Source organism: Cavia porcellus, unplaced genomic scaffold (genome assembly GCF_034190915.1).
Source record: "Cavia porcellus strain 051 isolate PalLab524CR breed Dunkin Hartley unplaced genomic scaffold, mCavPor4.1 scaffold_40, whole genome shotgun sequence".
Lineage (NCBI taxonomy): Eukaryota > Metazoa > Chordata > Mammalia > Rodentia > Caviidae > Cavia > Cavia porcellus.
In genome coordinates this window covers 3,983,045-4,001,971 of record NW_026947523.1, presented here as the reverse complement: position 1 = coordinate 4,001,971, position 18,927 = coordinate 3,983,045, and the positions used below count along the sequence as shown (strand labels likewise).

Sequence of the window (18,927 nt, the reverse complement as noted above, 5' to 3'; positions counted from 1 at the left end):
GGCAGGCAGCGAGGTCTACAGCCCTCTGCTTTCTGGTAGAAAAGGAACAAAGTAGTTCCGAGTCTGGTCCACGAGATGCTTGAACCCTGTGCAAAGTCCTACACTTCTGAAGGTGCAAGGGAGCGTGGACGGCCTGTCCCCTTCACTGCCCCAGCAGCCGGGCTGAGGAGCTGCATCTCCGAGCCCCGGGTTCCTGTCTAGCTGCCCAGCTGAATTCTGGAGTCCACAGGGAGGAGGTCACAGAGGCGAGCGCTGGCCAAGCCGTGAAGAGGGCCCAGTCAGTGGAAGGGACACCATCCTGCGCCCGCACTACATCTGTCCCCACAATCACTGCGCTCCGGGGTCCCGGGGCTGAGTAACGCGCTTGGGCGAAGGAGAGACTGGGCTGCGCTGTCTCAGGGCAGGGCTGGTGCAGGCCGCGTGCCCTCAGGACTCAGGGCTGCGGGGAAGGGCGGGCGGTTCTGGGTGCCGGGCACAGGTCACCCACCTTCCTCGCGTCCGCGCTGCCCTCGCTGCCTGTGTAGGCCAGCTTCCGGCGCACGTAGAACAGCATGTCGTCCTGCCGGGGCGCCCACTTCTCCATGAAGTAGGTGGAGAACATCCAGGTCCAGAAGACGATGCGGTCATCCTTCAGGCAGCCTGCGGGAGGGACCAGAGCGGTGAGCGGGGACGGCACCTGGGCTCGCGGTGGCCCCTCGGCCAAGCCCTGCGCTCGGCTGCACGCTGGGCCAGATTCCTATGGGCCCCCTGGGCATCTCTGCAGGCCGGGATGCCTCCCAGGAGCCCAGTCCTCCGCCCAGCCGCGGCCCGCGCGCCAGCTCCAGCCTGGGGATGAATCAGCAGCTCGGAGAAAAGGAAAACCTGAGCTGTGTGTCAGCACCACTGGGGCTGAGAGAGGGGGAGAGGGGAGGGGAAAGGGAAGGGGAGCTGGGCAGGCCCCGCCCCACAGCAGACACCCCGCCCCTGCCGCCCGGAAGCGCCCGAGGAGGATCCCACTTAAAGGGACAGCGCTGCTTGTCGGCGGGCTGGGCGGAAGACAGGAGCCCCCGGAGGACGCAGACATCAAGCTAGACGCGGTATTTATGACAAACACCTATGACCTCCTCCTGCACAACAGAAGCCCACAGGCTTTGGCAGGGAAATGTGGGGCACCATTTCTCCTCTGCCGCTTTTTTATGTGACCAGCAAAGGGCAGCTTGGCCTCCCGAGCTGCAGGTTTTTCTTGGGTCAGGACAGGTTAACTGCGCTCTTATGGGAAGAGCCCAGGTCACAGGGAGGACACAGCCAACACGACTGCATCAACTCAATGCATTAAAGCTTTGCTGGCCTCCTCTCCCTGGGCACCACCCACCTCGGGTCCAGCGCCAGATCTCTGCTGCTGGGGGCACTGAACCCTTTGCCTAGATTGGGGGGGGGGGCAGCAGGCTGCAGCGCCACCCCTTGTTCTCACAGGCGCTCAGTGACTCAACCAGGACCTGCCCATCACCTCTTCCAAGTTGGCCAGGCTCTGCTCTGCCTCTGTCCAGCAGCCACCCAGCCACTCCCTCGCCTGGCCCCAGACTCCAGACAGTGAGCAGCAGGAAGAGCCTGGGCGTGCTCAGCAGGGCAGCAGCTCTGTCTCCCTCAGTGGGGAGCCACACACTGACAGCCTCCCCAGCTCCCGGGCACCATGGGCACCATGGCCTCGCGAGACAGCCCTGATTGACATGCAGACACCCCAAAAACCAGGTGGAGGTGCCTCACTTACCCTGGGTGAGACACCAACTCTTTTAACAACACATCGCCCGCCCCCATCGTAGACCCAGCCAAAAGCTTTCAGGCTAAGACCCACAAAGGGGGGCATGCTGACCGCCTCCGGGTTCCTGCTGACCCTGAAAAGTGGGGGTCCTGATTCAAATCCTGCTCCTGCCCACCGACGGAAAGGCCATGTGGGAGTTGCTCCAAGCTAAGCACTGCCCCCTCCTCACGTGGCCTCCTCTTCAGTAAGTCACGGCGGGCAGGGGCTTAGTGGCAAGGCCTATGCTTAGCGTGCCCAAGGCCCTGGGTTCACTCACCAGCATCCCCGCCCCAAAGAGTCACCTGCTGGTGACAGCAGTATTAGCAAGAATGGCAAGGAAGACAACAGGACAGGAAGAGCCCCGTGCAGACTGCTCAGTGGATTCCCAACACTGTTCCATTGACAGCGCCCTGTCACAGGAAACCAGGCTCGAGGACAGGAAGCAGGACAGGCCCAGGTCCACAGCGTCCCCAGCGCTGGAGACAGAAGCACTTGAGATCTGTGGTGCCACACCCAGGCCTGGGAAAATCTCTGTTCAGCTGGCATCGGGAGGTGCACACGGTGACCACACTCTTTGTGACCCTAGTCCTGGATGACCAGAGGGGCCCTGGGGACGGCCAGGGACTCTCCCACAGCCTCTGTGTGGGCTCCTCAGGCCCCCTCCCACTCACAGGCTCGGAATCACTCATCACATCACACCTTGTCCACTGCTGGGCTCAAGAGTGGGTGACCCCACCAGGGAGGACTCCTCAGTGGGCAGCAGGGCACGCACGGGGGCCCTGAAGGTTGGCAGGTGCACTGTGCCCCCAGGCTCGTGCGCTCCTGCAGCACACGTCACAGTAGCCCGGTGACCCTCAGGAAGCCCAGCAGGTGCTGCTCCTGCTACCACCCTCCAAGCCGGCAGCATCTCCAGAAGTTCGGGTCCACCTCTACCCCTCACCCAGGCCACACCCTGCAGCCCGAATCGGTGCTTTCACAGCTGCTTTCCTGGCCCTCCTGCCCACTAGGGCCTTCCATGGAATTCTGGAAGGCCCCAAGGTCCTTACCTAGCACCCTGGGAGCCCAGCTCCCTGGCCCGGGGTGGAAGTGTCCTATCACCTTGCTGGCTGGGCTGCCATCACAGCTGTCCTGGCTGTCCCCCCGCTGCACAGAGGTGTCCCGGGGAGTGCCCTGGTCCTGGTTACCATCAGATCCCAATGCCCAAATCAGTGCCAGGCACATGGTGCTGACCAAAACAGGCTGTGTGGCAGGGCCAGCCAGGACTGCCAGGGCCACCACTAGGCCTGGGCTGACCCCTCGGGCTGGCCTGATGCTGTGGTCCACTCCAGCCTCAGGGCTTCTGTGCCCTGACCCTCCAGCCCAGCTTGTCTGCCCTCCAAGACTCAAAGCAGAAAACTGTCGTGGGAAGGACAGACCACCCCGCTGTCACACACACAAACATACACACACACACACACACACACACACACACACACACACACACACACTGCTGCTGCTACCACACACCAACACGAGCGTGCAGGTTGGCAGAGCTGGCGGGGGCACACAGCAGAGTGTGGTGCAGATACCACCAGGGCTTCAACAGTACCCCCAGGGCAGACCCCCAGCCTCCCGGGGAAACGCACCCACGAACACCTGCACGCACCCACAAACACAGGCACCTTCCACTCTAACAGGGGACCCTACACAAGGGGGGATAGGCCATGGAGCAGCAGGCTGCTGGCGCATCCCTGAGCGAGCGAGGGCACGAGCGACACACGGTGTCTGCACTCCAAGAGCTGGACAAGAAGAATCACAGAGGAAATGGCGGGTGGGGTGCAGCTCACCTCCCCCACCAAAAAGGGAGAAGGCGGAGAGAGCTGCCTGCGGGGGACCCTGCGGCCACCCTCCAGGCCAAGGAAAGCGGAACCAAAATATCAGGGAACGGGAGGAGGGGGCCACACACCCCAAGGCTTAGGGGCAGTCGGGCACAACCTGCCAGGAGGCAGTCGGGCACAGGCACAGCGGGACACCGCGGGGAGGACCTGCAGGAGAGCGGGGTGACAGCCGGTTCTCCGGAAACCACAGGCGCAGGTCACAAGACCGCATCAGCATTTTTAGGAGGTAGATTTGTTCTTTAACCACCAGATTCTTATCAAGGTAAACAAGACTTCCAAACACTTGGGCCGCTCCCTGGGACACAGGGCAGGGCAGCAAGTGTCCACACACTAGGACGCCTTCCTTTTCCGTCACCTGTATTTTCAGTGAGACTGAACAGTCTTTTCAGTGACGGCATGGCCTCTGTCACAGACAAGAAGTGGGGGCTGCAGCGTGGAGGAAGGCGGGGAAGCCCAGTCCCCGAGCGAGCGGAGCCGGGCGGGATGAGAGTGGGATCCCTGAGTCGGGCAGGCACAGGGACCACGCGGGCCCGGTGCTGCCCGCTTCCCACCAGGCAGCTGATGTGCCCACCTCTCCCAGACTAGTGAGGCCCACGCTGGGATCTCAGTCCGCCCACCGAGGGTCAGTGGCGAGGACCGGAGAGGGGCAAGCTGCAAGGCAGGGGCAAAGTCCCAGCACCCAGGCTGGGCGGGACCTGCAGGCGGCCTGTGAGTCACCTCGGCCAGCTCGGACGCAATCACAGACCCCACCTGAAGGTGACCTTGGCCCAGTGCTGCAGTGTCCATGCGAATGAGCACGAGGGGCCCTTGGCAAGGCCTGGGGTCCCCCTGGCTCCTCCTCCTGTAGCTGAGGCCCCTCATCCTTTCCCAGGCCTGCCACCAAGAGGAGGCCACAGTGGCACAGCGCCCGGTCTCTGGACCACGCCCCACTTCCACTTCCATCTCGCTGCCCCCAGGCTGGCCTGGGCTGCAGGTCCCCAGCCCCGGGGACCCAGGTTCAGACAGCTCGGGAACAGAGGGACCCCACGGACAGCACCACATCCGGCAGGCACAGGGATCCTGGCTGGCTGGGGGCCTGGAGGGCAGGGGTCACCCTGGTCCCCTTCCCTGGTACCAAGTTCTGTAAAGAATCCAGGCACTCTGAGCTGGCACGCAGGCCCACTGCTCCGGGGGAAGTGCCCAGCAGGGCTCTGAGGCCTCCCTACACTTCTGGACCCTTGCTCCCTTCTGTCTCTGCAGTTTCTGTTGAAAGGTGTCTGACGCACCAAGGATTCACTCCACACCCCGAGCAGGCCTGGCGGTCAGGCTGGGTGGGGCTCATGGGTGTCACCACCTCCCACTCTGGCACGACCATTGCAGATCACTCACAAGAGCACAAAAGCGCAAACGGCCCACCAGTCAGAATGCAGAGAGGACACCGACATGGCTCTGCTCACGCTCAGCTGGAAACCTGGGTGTCAGGTGACCCACTGGTCACCCCTCTGGCAAAGTCCCCCACAGCCCCTCAGCGCCCTGCATGCTGATTTAGGGCGAAACAAACTTTAGTGAGCGAATGAATTCAGATGCAGAATCTGTGGGTGACAAGGACGGAGTGGGCATCAGGGGCAGTGGCCCTGGCCAGTTCCAGGGTGGGACCAAGCGAGTACTGGGCACCTGGGACTCAGGACTCCAACAGCCTGGTGCTCAGGGACCAGTGAGGACATACTCTGGAGGAGCACTGAGGCTGGCCCTCACCCCTGTGTGAGGCTCTGTCTTCCCACTGTATGGCCGGGGGTGGGGGCGGGGACACGGCATGCCCATGAAGGACCCACTGGGGACAGCTCCTGAAGCTTGACAGACACCAGGGAGCCGCCAATGCTGTCACGGCCCTGTGACAATCCATGGAGCCCTCTCGGATCCCTCTGGAGCTGCGGGGTGGGGATAACCTCAGTGTCCACTGTCAAGCCATACAACCAAGCCCGGGGGCCTGGAGTGCACCCAGTGTGGCCCCCAGCTCAGCCTGAGACCTCACATGGCTCAAACAGGGTCAGGGCTCTTCCAGTGGATGGGCACGCCTATAATCCCAGCACTCAGGAGGCTGAGGCAGGAGGACCACTGCAAGTTCGAGACCAGCCTGGGCTACACAATGAGCTCAAGGCCAGCCTGAGCTGCACAGCAAGACCCTGTCTCAAAAAAAAAAAGAAAAAGAAAAAGAACAAAAGGAGACTCGGTACACGGCCTCGGCCTGCCCCGCTCCCCTTAGCTCCTTCACCTCTCAAAATTTGTATCCCCACCAGCCAAATCAGGAGAGCAGCAGCTCTGTGGCTGCTATGGTGACGAGGAGGCACTACAAGGCGCTCGCTGGGCACTGAGGAAGCACCCTCTGAGGGACAAGGCTGCCGCCCCTTAGTTAACGGCCTGAGCTCACTGCTCTGAGGCCCGGCCTCCCAGTGCCCGGGCTGGACGTCCCCCTTCCTGGAGTACACCCCCCTCCTCCAGTCCACCAACCTCATACTGCATGAGGAGCCCTTCAAGGTGCGGACTGGGTATCACAGGAGCAAAAACTACTCAAGAGCCACTCTTGAGGGGACACTGGAGGACAGGCATGGTGGCTGACGTCACAATCCCAGCGCTCCGCAGGAGCACGGCAAGTTTTCTGCTCACTGACAGTGACAGTGTTAACTACAGGAAGCTTTAGGCAAAATCCAGCAGTCTACTAAAACACGTGATCGGCCACACAGATTTAACAAAAAATACGATAAAGATCTCACATAAGAAGGATGTTAATATAGTCGTGTCTATTTATAGCTCCTAGGAGAAACAGCTCATGATCATCTCCACAGACAGCATTCAAAAACACTGAACATCTCCCTGACTTCTTTTCTTGGGCTGGATCTCACTGTGTAGTCGAGACTGATGTTGAATTCACTATATTGTCCAGGCTATCCTCAAATTCAAGGGGATTCTCCTGCCTCAGCCTCCCGAGTACTAGGTCACACACACACACACACACACACACACACACACACACACACACACCATTATGCCCAGCATACATTGTATCTTCTTGGAATTTGCATCGGTTCATGAATACTTCTGTTTGAAAACAAAGCAGTTTGCAAACAACTCGGTTCAAAAGAAATGTGTTCGGCAAAATTCTGCTTCAACAAAACCTGCAGTGGTTCACAAACATGACTATAGCCATCTTCCCCAAAATCGTAAAACAAATTAAGTTGGTGAACTGAAGCACCCCTGTATGTGGCTTGAGCAGCAGCCCAACTTTACTCAGCTGCCCGGCAAGCGCTCTACCACCGAGTGACACCCCCACCCCAGATTGAACCCTTCCAACGCAGCGGTGAAGGAAAATCATGAAGACAACCAGAATAAAGCATGCAAGAAAGGTAAAAGCTTCTCAGAGTAGAGCACAAAAGCTATCAAAGATGAACTGCACAAAAACCTAACATTTCTACTGGGAAAAGCCTGCATAATCTTGTGTGCACACACACCAAAAAGAAAACAAAAAACAGAACAGCCTGTTCACTTCCCCTTACAGTGCTACAGAAAGCTAATACAAAAGGAAGCAAAAAGCAAGGGCTGGAATCGGGGCTGCTGCGAGGGCCGCTTCCCTTACACACACCAGTGCTACCCTGGAAAGTAAATGAATCAGCGCAGGGGCTGGGGGAGACAGGCGGCTTTTTAAGACGCCCACTGTGCGCTTTAGATTGCAATCCCAACCTTCTGGGGCTGGGGTGTAGCTCGGGGGTACAGCCCTTGCCTAGCACTCTTGGGGCTGGACCTGGAGCACCACCAAAGACCCCCAAAATCACAAAATTCCATTTTCTGCCGACCAGGTCTGCAAAGATCCAAACCCTGCAGGTCTTGGGCAGAGGATGTGGAGAGCCGGACCTCAAGTCCCCTGGGGCAGGCCGGAGAGCAGGCCACACAGCTGACACACTCTGACCTTTCAGCACACATGTGGTGTTGGTGTCCACACCCCTGGAGCGGGGCTGGCTCCCCACCCTCCCCGAATCCCTGGATCCCCCCTCACTGGAGGAAGGTCGCTCCCCCTACTTCCTAGGACCCACCTTTTATTCCACTATTTGTATCACATGACACCATGTCTCATGTCTGATTTATTTTACTTAATAATATGGCCCCGTGGTGCAGCCATTTTAGCCTCACACATGTAAAGTGATGCGATTGTTCTAGCACGGTATGCAAAACTCTGGCATCTTCGTGTCACTAGGGAGGAGATTGAGTTAGAAAATCCTCCCTGAAAGGACCCCAGGGAGCTATTTTTAAAAAGCATCATGGTACTCAGAGGCTGAGGCAGGACAATCTCAAGTTTTGGTCCAGCCTGAGCAACTTTCCCTGTCCCATATCAAAAAATGAACAAATGGGCGGGGGATGCAGCCAGCCTCGGATTCCATCCTCAGCGGCGCCAAGAACAAAACCGGGGGCGGACAACCGTCAGAGGTTTGTGATATGAAAGAAAGAGCGGAGGGGATAGAGATGCTCGGTGCACACAGCGGGCCTGGAAGGCGGGGCCGGGCTGTGCAGGCCCGCGGCTCCCCCAGTTCTGGCTGTGCAGCTGGGCAGACCCTGCACCTCGGTGCTCGGTTCTTGGCTTGAAAACCAGTGATCCCGGAAGCAGCTACCTCTGGGGCTGCTGAGTTTAAGTGAGCAGATAAGTCCAGCCCCAAAACCTGCACCTGTCACCCTCAACCCAGCCTCTGGAGGGAGAAGCCGGACACGAATGGAGGCTCCCTGGGAACCTTCCTGTACCCGATGCGCCCCAGCGCATGGCCTACACCAAGAGTAACCAGAATCGCTGGGGGCGGGGGGGTGCTTCTGAGCGCTGCGCTCCGGTGCTCCGAGCTCCGGTCAGGGGGTTCCGTGATACAGTGAGCAGGGACGAGTCCAGGCAATGCGAACCCTGGGCCCAGCTGAAAGTGGGCGGGCTGGTGCAGTCCCGCAGCCCCCGCCCGGGAGCAGCGCTGCTGGTGAGTGACAGGAGGTCCCGGGAGGCAGGTGCAGCAGCAGCAGCTGGGGGAGGGCGCACCTGGATCCAGGGGAGGGCACTTCCCACCAGGGCACAGCAGCAGCGGGTGGTAGGGTCACCAGCCTCTCTGGAGATAGTCCAATCGGTCCTCGGCCCTCGGCCCTCAGAGCTCCAGGCCAGGCCAGCTGAGGATGAATGGGCTTCTGTGGTCACTCAAAGGGCCTCGTGCTTCCCTCCCCGGGACACAAAAGACAAAGAAGCTGCCCAGCCAGGGCCAGGCTGCCCTGAGGGGACCCAGGATGCAGGAGAACTGGTTGGTGGGTCCCCATGTGAGCCTCCAGCTCAGGCCCCACCTCCTTCTGTGCTCTCTCCAGGAGAAAGCCCCCCCACCCCAGTCTGCAGTGTGGTCCCCAAATGCACTGTGGCTGCGGCTTCAGCCCCTCCCTGACCATCCACCTGGCCACACTCCTGCCAGGAGATCTCTTCTGATGCCGGCCACCAGAGTCAACTGTGGTCCTGGGTCTTCCCACCCCGCCCCCACGCTGGGCCTTCCTGCCCAGCCGGCCCTGCCAGGTCTGCCTGCCAGGTCTGCCCTGTGCTACCTGCAGCCGTGTGCTGGTCCGCCCACGCCACGCTGCTCTGGCTCCTCTGATCTCACTACCTGATGAGGAAACCGACCCTCCAGGCCTGAGTCACAAAGGCTGCAGTCACACTGCTGCTCTGGGGGAGGGCCGGGCCACAGCCACGTCTGTCTCAGGGCCACGATCTCAGCGCTGTGCCGTGGCCGGGTCACGCTGGCTGCTGAGCACCTGTCTGCATGGTCCTTGTGCCCAGAGCGAGCAGCCAGTGGCTGTGACCATACAGCAAGGACAGCCAGCAGCTTCCCCTCACATGTCAGCTGGAGCTCTGACTCCAAGGATGCCGTGAGATGCTGAGCGCTCACCAAGCTCCACTACCTGCTTCGCAGTGGGGAAACCGAGCCCTGAGTGCCAGCGGGGGCTGGGACCTGAGCTGCGCAGGCTCAGCCTGAGGCCCTGGACACAGTGACCTTAAGGTCCGGCTCCAGGGTGCAGGGCCGCCCACAAAGCAGTCCTGTATGCTCTTCCTCCTCCTCCTCCACAGCAGCTCTTGCAAAACCCCTCACACAACCCTGTGAACAGCACCCCACGGCACCTGCGCCCCAGCGCCCACACTGACTCAGGCCTCAGTGCTCCTGAGCACCACTTCCAAGCCAGGACAGCAGCACCAGCGCCAAAGCCCCAGCTCTCTGAGGCCTCAGTTCCTAGCCACCGCTTTGGTGGTTTGGTTTTGTTTTTGAGACAAGGTCTCTATGTGTAACCCAGGCGGGCCCGGAATGTGTGATTCTCCTGCCTCAGCCTCCCCAGTGCTAGGAGTGCTGGGATTAGAGGTCTGTGCCACCACGCCCAGCTTCTGCTTTTCTCAGATGCCCTGCCATCTGTCCTGAGTCAGTCCTGAGGCTTCTGCCCACACCTGGCCAGGGGCCGTGAGTCTGCAACGCCAGTGTCTGGGCCCCTCGCCTCAGGATCAGTCACTGCCGCCCTCCTCTGGCCTCCACCCATGTGCTGTGGGCCTCATGGTGAGGAACCGAACCAGAGAATCCCACCCACCTTCTCGGCCTCGCTCCCTGGAGCCACGGGAAGCTGGGACCCAGGCCCTGGTTCAGGGCTGGGAAGGAAGCAAACCCTTCCTTCTCCCTGCTCAGTGTCCCAGGCCCCGGGCCTGGAGCCGGGGCACACCACACAACCTTCAGCCCAGGTCTGCCCACCTGGCCCAGCAGGGTCATGGGTGGGCCTGAAGGGCAGTGAGGAGCTCCAAAGTAGCATGCGCTGACCGCTAGTTAAAGAAAGGCACCGAGTGTGGTGGCTCACGCCTGCAATCTCAGCACTCAGGAGCTGCGGCAGGAGGATCTTTGCAAGTTCAAGACCAGCCTGGGGTACAAAGTGAGCTCAAGGTCAGCTTGAACTGCACAGCGAGGCCCCGTCTCAAAAACAAAAACAAAAAAAAAAAAAAAGAAAGAAAAAAAGCAAAGAGGCTTCACCGTGTACCACACTTACAACGGCCTGTGAGGTCTCAGACCCAGAGCCTGCCTTCAAAGCACAGTGACATCTCAGGTGATGCAGGGCACACATTCTTCCTGATACCTGCTCACCCGGTGGTCAACTCCAGAACAAGGCCCGCAGTGCTCCTGGCTGCAGAGCCCCGGCGGGATGGGCCCGAGCAAGTTACAAACTTAGCTTCTGTGAGCTGCTTTCCAGACAGAAGCCTCAGGAAATCACTGACCACCTAAGAAGGACAGTAAGACATTTTGCACGTCTAAGTAACTTCTTAGTAATATGCTACTGGCCTCACGATCAATGGCCAGTTCTGCAGGCCCCAAGAGCACTCCTGGGTGCCCAGAGGCAGCCAAGTTCCTGCGGCAGAGGCAGACCCTTCTCACCGCCGCCTGCCCCCTCACTGGAGGGCCAGGCGCTCTCTGCACCTACTTCATAGCAGACTCCCCTCCGAGTCCTTCTGCACGGCCTGTCTTTTTTTTTTTTTACTGGGAATCGAACTCAAAACCCTGCGCTTGTGCTGCAGAGCTAAATTCCCCAGGCCTGGCCTATCTGTCTTGACTGAAGTGTTTCATCCACAGGAAGAGCCAGTGACCCAGAAAATGAGGGTCCGGTTCCTCGCTGAATCAGAACCCCACCTCCCCGCAAGGCTGTTCAGGGGGATGGGCCAGTAAGTACCTCTGGGACAGGCCTGGGACGGACAAATCTGCAGGCTCCCCTGCCCGGTGGCCCCTTCTCTCGCACCTCCCCCTGGGAAAGCGGGCCCCCTTGAACCCTCACCATGCACCGGTCCTCCCCACCCATCCCCTTTCCTGCTCACTTCCAAGACCTCCTTCACCCCCAAATCAGGGGCCAGTTCTTCCCAGCACTGGACCAGGATGGGGCCACCAGAAACAGAGGGTGTCACAGAGTTTCCAGGGACAAACAGACGTACAGGGGAATGGATGCTGCAGCCTGGGTGCTCGGGAACCAGGGCCCAAGGTAGCCTGTGCCTCAGGGCGACACCCGCCTCCCAGCGGCAGAAACATCAGAAATATGGAGCTGAGGCCCGGGGTTCCAGCAGGGAGACCCCCAGGGGTGCTACTGCCTCCTCCCAGGAGCAGGAAGATGGCTGAGGATGCCTGAGGCCCTGCAGAGTGGGGGACCAGGGAGGAACCCCACCCCAGAACATGAGGCCACAGACCTCACTGGGTGGTAGGGCTGTAGGTTCCCTGTTCCAGGGCCAGGCGATGTGTGCCTCTCCGGGTCTGCCTTTTTCTCTCATTTCTGCTGTCCCCAAACCCCACGCACTGGGTCCTGCTTCTCAGGTGCCCTTGCAGGTGTCCCAGCTGAGACCTCAAGGGCGTGGCCCACAAGCAGGTGTCCAGAGCCTCAGCTGTGTGCAGTGGCCCAGGACTTTCCCTCTGGTTTGCATAAGAGGAAACAGAAACAGAGGAAACGGGCTTCCCACAGCCGCCCACAGCTGTCACCGTCACAGGCAGACTGTGCCACCCGCCGGGTTCTGGGTCTGCCCCTCCCCGCCTCCTCCAGCAAGACAGCAGTAACCAGTCTCTGCGTGGACAGCTGCAGCAAGCTCCCAGGAGCAGCTCAGCAAATTAATGTCCAGCCCTTTCTGCCCTGTCTCTGCTTTAGCTCTGCTCCATGAGGAAGAACCCACACACAGACCTGCGCACCCCTACTGGACCGGCCCCGGTTCTCTCCATGCCGCTCTATGTACCCCAGCAACACCCACGCTGAGCTGCCACAGAGAATGCAGAGCCAGTGCCGAGCGGCTGGAGGAGAGCCAAGCTGAGGAGAGGCCCCGCAGGCACAGGACAGTGGTGGGAGAGGCTGGACAGGGGCCCTTGGGCTGACAGCTGAGGTTCCTCAGACGGGGTGCAGGCAGCAACTGCAGGCAGACGGAGCCCAGGGTGGAGGGACCTGGGGCACCCCCAAGAGTCACAGGATGGGGAGCAGGTCCCGAGGGGCCTTGGGCTGTGGGCTCCGGGGCATCAGGAGGTTACTGGGGGGAACAGCAGAGACAAGGAGTCGAGGTGGCCCCTGTGAGGTGGGTGGGGGCTCACAGACACGGCCAGACCCGGCATCATCTGGGCGTGGGGTGAGGGGTCCCCTAGGGTGTACAGGGCAGGGAATGCCCAGCAGTGAGTCACCTCGAGCAGGCTGGGCTGGGGAAACAGTGACATGTTCAGATGGGGACAGATGGGGCTCAGGACAGGCCGCCCCAAAATATGGCACCTCGACATTCGGGAAAACAGCAGAGGCAGGAAGGTCACTCGCACCCTCCTTCTGTCCTCCGCTTAGCCCTAAAACAGGCCACACGCCCCAGAGTCCGACCCTCCCTGCGCAGGGGCAAGACAGCCACTGGTCACTCCAGAGGTGACCGGAAACCCAGAGGAAAGGACTCAGAGACACAGAGGCACCTAAACGGGCCTGCTAGCTTCCCCCGGGCATCAGTGAGGAGCCCACATCGCCCTCTCTCCGCTTCATCACCAAACCACCGTGCAAAGGCCAGGGTCACCCTGCCCCTTCACAGGAAAGTGACACTACAGAAGGTGGCATGCCTTTCTCTAATCCGTCCTTTAGGGACCATGACCTAAAATGGGAGGAAAAGGTCCTGTTCGTCTCCTACACTGGCAAAAGGGCCTGGAGGTCCGGAGGGAGTGGTGACAGTGTGCACAGTGTTCAGGGGCAGGAATGAAGGTCACAGGTGGCACTGCCACTCTCTGCTGATCTGCACTGTGGATGCAGGTGCAGGTGGGGGGTACAAGTGGGGTGAGCGTGAAAGTGGAGGTGCAAGTGAGAAGTGGGTACATGTGGAGGAGCAGCTACAGGTAGGGAGCAGGTGCAGGTAGGGAGCAGGTGCAGGTGGAGGAGCAGGTGCAGGTGGAGGAGCAGGTGCAGGTGGAGGAGCAGGTGCAGGTGGAGGAACAGGTGCAGGTGGAGGAGCAGGTGCAGATGGAGAAGCAGGTGCAGGTGGAGGAGCAGGTGCAGGTGGAGGAGCAGGTGCAGGTGGAGGAACAGATGCAGGTGGAGGAGCAGGTGCAGGTGGAGGAACAGGTGCAGGTGGAGGAGCAGGTGCAGATGGAGAAGCAGGTGCAGGTGGAGAAGCAGGTGCAGGTGGAGGAGCAGGTGCAGGTGGAGGAACAGGTGCAGGGGGAGGAGCAGGTGCAGGTGCAGGTGCAGGTGGAGGAGCAGGTGCAGGTGGAGAAGCAGGTGGGTAACCAGCCTGGCCTGTGCTCAGAGGGGCAGCTCCTAGGCTCCATGTCCTCAGTTGGGAAATTGAGGGGCCTCTGCCTCTGGAAAAGGGGTGAGCTTTAAGCACAGGCACAGAGCTCCGTGGTGAGAAGACCACCTGGGGAACCACAGCCCGGCGGGTGCCTGGCCTGAGGTCTCAATGGACATCGTGCTGGGACCCTGTGCTGGGAAGTTCACCCTCCCTTCCCCAATTCATCTCCCCTTCTCCTCCATCCCTGACATCTGCCATTGCCCCCCAACCTGGTCTGCACATGCCCACCACCAGGGTCCTAGCCCTACCCCAGGAGCCCACAGCAGCTTCCTGGGCTGCCAACCAAAGAGCCAACTCAGGAAGTGGCACGATACGAGTTATTTATAATGGTAAAAAGTTGGACCCAAGCTAAGTTTCCAACAAGATGGAGCTAATTAAGTAAATTATGGCACCACCACTCAGCTATCGAGTAGGCACTTAAATATGTTTGGCTTCTGAACAACGTGGAGACTGCTTAGGAATTCTAAGTGAAAATGCAAGATTAAAACATCTTACAGATACAGAACATTATATATATATATATAGATATATATAGATATATATATATATATATATATATATAGATATAGATATAGATAGATATAGATTTTTCTTTTTTTTTCCCAAGACAGGGTATCACTATGTAGTCCAGACTGGTCTTGAACTCCTGTGGAACCCAGGCTGGCCTCAAATTCCAGGAGATCCTCTTGCCTCAGACTCCTGAGTGCTAGGATTACAGGTGTGCACCACCACACCTGGCTCACGTCAGGCATTGTTAAGTCTTTGGAAAGCCTGGAGGGTGAGACTTCCACAGTTAACCAGGGCGCCTGGAAACTGGAAACGTGTAACTTCCCCTCTGTCTTCTGTTTCCCGGGTTCCGCAATGTGTGTATCACCTTTCTCAGTGGAAAACAGTTTTGCCCAGGGACTCTGAGGATGTTTCTTAGCGAGTGCACAGCTCAGGCTTCTTTCTGGCAGCCTCAAGGCTTGGCTGACCCTCACGAGCCTGCCCGGAGGGGACAGAACAGCACCAAGGAGCTGCACTTTAGGGTGCAAGCCTCAGAGCCCTCAGGGTGCCTAAAGGACGCAGGGTTGCACCCCCGTCACCCCTGGCAGAGCCTCCAGGCCAAACCATACAGGCCAGGACTCACAGGCCTTAAAATAGGTCCAGAAACCCAAGGCAGCTCTGGTACCCCGCAAACACCCCACTTCCTCCCTACCACTGGCTGGTAACAGCTCTGACCACCTTCAGGCTGGGGCCGTTAGCGGCCCAAGGAGTCCAGGTGCGGCATCTCAAGGACTGCAAAGCAGTCTGAACCAGGACAAACACAGTTCTGTGTGCAGATGCCAGGCCAGACATTCCATCACCAGGACAGTGACAGGGGCAGCCGCTGCACCTGCGTCAGCTCTGCCAGGGCTGCCACGGCGTGTTTCCTGCCTGCCACTTCCACGTATGTCCCCGGGGTCTGTCTACTCAATGGACAGGACTCAGCAAGCTGCGGCCCCACATCTCCCATGGAGACTCTTCCAGCCCCATGACGGTGGGTTACGTGACGCCTGGGGAGGGGCAGAGGGCCAGTGAGGGTTCCCAGGGCTCGAGACGCAGGGGTCCTAGGGCTGAGCTCATGACACAGGGAGCCTGACTGCTTCCAGCAGGGACTCTGCTCCAGCCCAAGTTTGCTGTGCCCCTGGCTTCTCTCCCCAGATGCTGTGTGTCCCCCACGCAGGGACCGGGGGCAACCCTGACAGGCACAGAGACAGTGCTTGAAGTATGTTTGCATTGTACAGATGTGATTCATACAGTCACATCTGCAGATGTAATTCAAGTCAGTTTTTAGGTTTTCTGTTTTGTCTGTGTTTTTGTAGTTCTGGGAATTGAACTGGGGCCTTCCCACTGAGCTACATTCCCTGCCTTTCTCATTTCTTTTTTTTTTTTTTTGAGACAGTCTTGCTAAGTTGCCAAGGGGGGCCTTGAACCTGCCATCCTCTGCTTGGGCCACCTCAAAAGTCAGGTTTGTGCCCACAAAGTGCCTTTTACCATGAGAGCTTAGCAAAGACACAGGCTTCAGCTCGTAGACAGACACTGACTCAGAGACAACAGCTTGTCCAAGGCTCCCCTGACACCTCCGAAACAAGCTCAGGGGGCACAGCACAGTTGTGAGTAACCTAAGCTTTAATTAAACACCACTGCCACTCTGGAAGCACTGCACCCATTCACGATGGCGAGTGGCAGCACGCAGCAGCAGGCACATCCGTAGCTGGCATGCACAGGTCCTGGGTAATCCCAGGCACCCCAAAAGTTCACTCCTCAATCTAACAGACTGTCCCAGCTGTGAGGTGGGGATAAAATGTAACCCAATGTGTGTGTGTGTGTATGTGTGTGTGTGTGTGTGTGTGTGGGCACGCGCGCGTGTGCGCAGAAAACAGAATTAAAAACCATAAAAAACAAAACCTTCCCCGGAACACTGAGAGGGGACAGGGGCTCCAGCGCGGGGGTACAGTGCCCTGGCAGGTATTCCAGGCTCCTGCATTTGAGTGCTTGAGCCAGCCACGGGGCCCCGACTCTACTGCGGGCACAGAGCTCCCTGAACATCCCGTTCTTCACAGGTAAAATGGAAGTGGGGGCCCCTCGAGGCAGGCAAGAGTCCACCTCTGGGCCACCCCACCCTTAGTTTGCCAGTTCAGGAATTTCTGTCACTTTTCCCCAGTGTCTCTCAGGCACCCACCCTGCATGTGCCCCATGGAAACACTGAGGAGACTCAGGCCTGGCCACACCCGCTGCTGGGGCCCATGTACTCACTGGGGGGCAGCTACATGGGACAGCCGTCTCTCAACCAGCGCAGAGGAAGGACAGACAGGGTCCCAGGCAGCACCTGGGCTGAGACTGAAAGGGCAGCTCCATGCAGCTCTCTAGGAACAGGAGAGGGGCGGCTCTCCTGCAGAGAAACCAGCTTGCGTGCTAGAGGCTGTGGGGTGAGACTAGCTGGGGTCCATCAGCCAGACCACTTGCCCACTGGATGCCCCCCTACCCACAAGCACAAGGCATCTGGCACATAGTATAGGTGCCCATAAATCCTGGGTGCCTTCCTCCTGCTCCTGGAGGATGGCCTTGCAGGGTCCCCAGGATCGAGGACTGTCTACCAGGGTCAGAAAATACTCACTGGTCAAGGCCATCAGCCTGAGGGAGGGGCTGTTCAGTGCAGCTAAGCACTGGGGCAAAAGGCTGGGAGCAGATGGTCCCTGAAACCCCTCTCAGTTCAGACACTCTGTGCCAGGTAACAGGTGGACCTGCCAGGCTGGCACACAGTAGGCGTTCAATAAATGTTTGCTGAGCAAAAATTAACAAGTATCCTCCAATTTCTGATCAAAACTCCAGACACCTTTCCCGACATGAAACTTTGGCTTCTGTACCTCCCTGCATAAGAAGCCACCTGAGCCACTCCTACCCCAGCCTGGAGGAGCGCTCAGCTCCCCAAAAAGCACTTGCTCTCAGCCTGCTTCCCACAAAAAGGAGGATTTGCCTCCTTCCCCTCACTCAGCTCCCAGGGCGTGGCTGGTGAGGGGCCTGAGTGTAGGGACTACCGTATCCCTGCTGCTCTGTGACCTTGGCTGGGGGTGGGGAGGGGTGCCAGTTCCTCTTTGGGACTCAGTGTCCGCAGTATGAAGAGGGCAATGGCAGAAGCCGGAAGGCAATCTGTCGCCCCCCTCAGATGTCCCCAGCCCAGACTGGGGGCAGGGCTGGGGGACAGCAGAGGGCCCGCGTGGAATGAAGTCATTCCCTGCATAGAGAAGGGAGGGCTCTTTTCACGGAGAAAATGGCAAGCTCCAGGCTCCAGGGGGACGGGCTCCGCGGGCTCGGGTCTGGGCAGATCCTTCGGTAATGAATTACCTCATAAGCAGCCGGGCAGGAAGACCCCACCCACACCTGCAGTCCCAGGCCCTTTCAAACAATGGGGCACCCCCAGCACTGTGCACGCAGCAGAGGGAGACGGGAGCCTCTTTAGACCACATCACCCCGGGGAGGCGGCCAGCTGGGAGCCCTGTGACAGGCAGGTGGGTTCAGGGCACCCAGGCCCAACAGGTCCCTGGCAGAGCTGATGAATGAGCGCGCCTGGCAGGTGCAGAAAGACAAAGGCTGCAGCGCCCCGGAGACGCGGCCCTGCCTCCGTGTCAGCTGGGGACGTGGCCGGGGCACCAGCGGGGAGGTTCCGGGGCTGCCCGTGCCCAGATCGCACTCTCACACGCCCTGCAGCGGCACGGAGACCGCAGAGCTTCCTGGAGAGGAACCAGAGCGGAAGGAGGGAGACGATGGGACAGAGGGACGGGCAGACCTCCGGACGTGCAGGGGGAGACAGCGCGCGCCCGGGAAGCAGGCGGAGATGCGGGGTGCAAGGAAGCCCGCTTCAGACGCGGGGAAGTGAGAGAGAGACCCAGAGGCAGGGCCACGGGGGAGACAGCGGGACCGGGCCGCGCAGGGAGGTGGTCACGCAGGGGCCGGGCATCGGGGGCTGGGACCCGCCCGCCCCACTCACCGAGGCCGCAGACCTCGCGCCGCAGGCTCAGGCGGCCGCGCTCCTCCGCGATGGCGCGCAGCATGTGCTGCAGCGAACGCTCCTCGGCCTCCGCGTTCTTCGGGAGCGCGGCATTGGCACTGGCACTGGCGGGGAGGGCGGACGGCCCGGCCCGGAGCCCCGTGGGCGCGGGCGCCGACGCACAAGCCCGGCCCGGCGGCCGCGCGGAGGCCATGCCGGGCCCCGGCTCATCGCCCGCGCCGCGCCCGCGGGGGCTCCCGGCGCGCCCCGCCGCCTCCGCCCGGACGCCGCCCGCCGCGAGCACCAGGGAAGCCACAATCCGCCTTTGTGCGCGCCGCCGCCGCCGTCACCGTCACCGTCACCGCCGCCGGCCGAGACCTGAAGCGAGCGAAGCTCCGCGGAGACGCCGCCGGCGCCAACGCCG

The 18,927-nt window shown here is 60.0% G+C and overlaps 1 protein-coding gene across 2 annotated transcripts in view; it reads right to left on the bottom strand.

Moving 5' to 3' along the window:
- Positions 1 to 18,927, bottom strand: part of Kiaa0930 (KIAA0930 ortholog) — a 28,490-nt gene extending 9,563 nt beyond the window's left edge. The window contains exons 1-2 of one of the 2 annotated variants that reach the window (XM_003461319.5): positions 18,504 to 18,927; positions 488 to 639 (exon numbers count right to left, since the gene is read on the bottom strand). In XM_003461319.5, the coding sequence (XP_003461367.3) occupies positions 488 to 639; positions 18,504 to 18,717 (366 nt within the window). In that variant the 5' untranslated portion in view covers positions 18,718 to 18,927. Of the gene's footprint in view, positions 1 to 487; positions 640 to 861; positions 1,079 to 18,503 lie in introns of those variants that run through there. The other variant, XM_063243733.1, reaches the window with a different exon arrangement.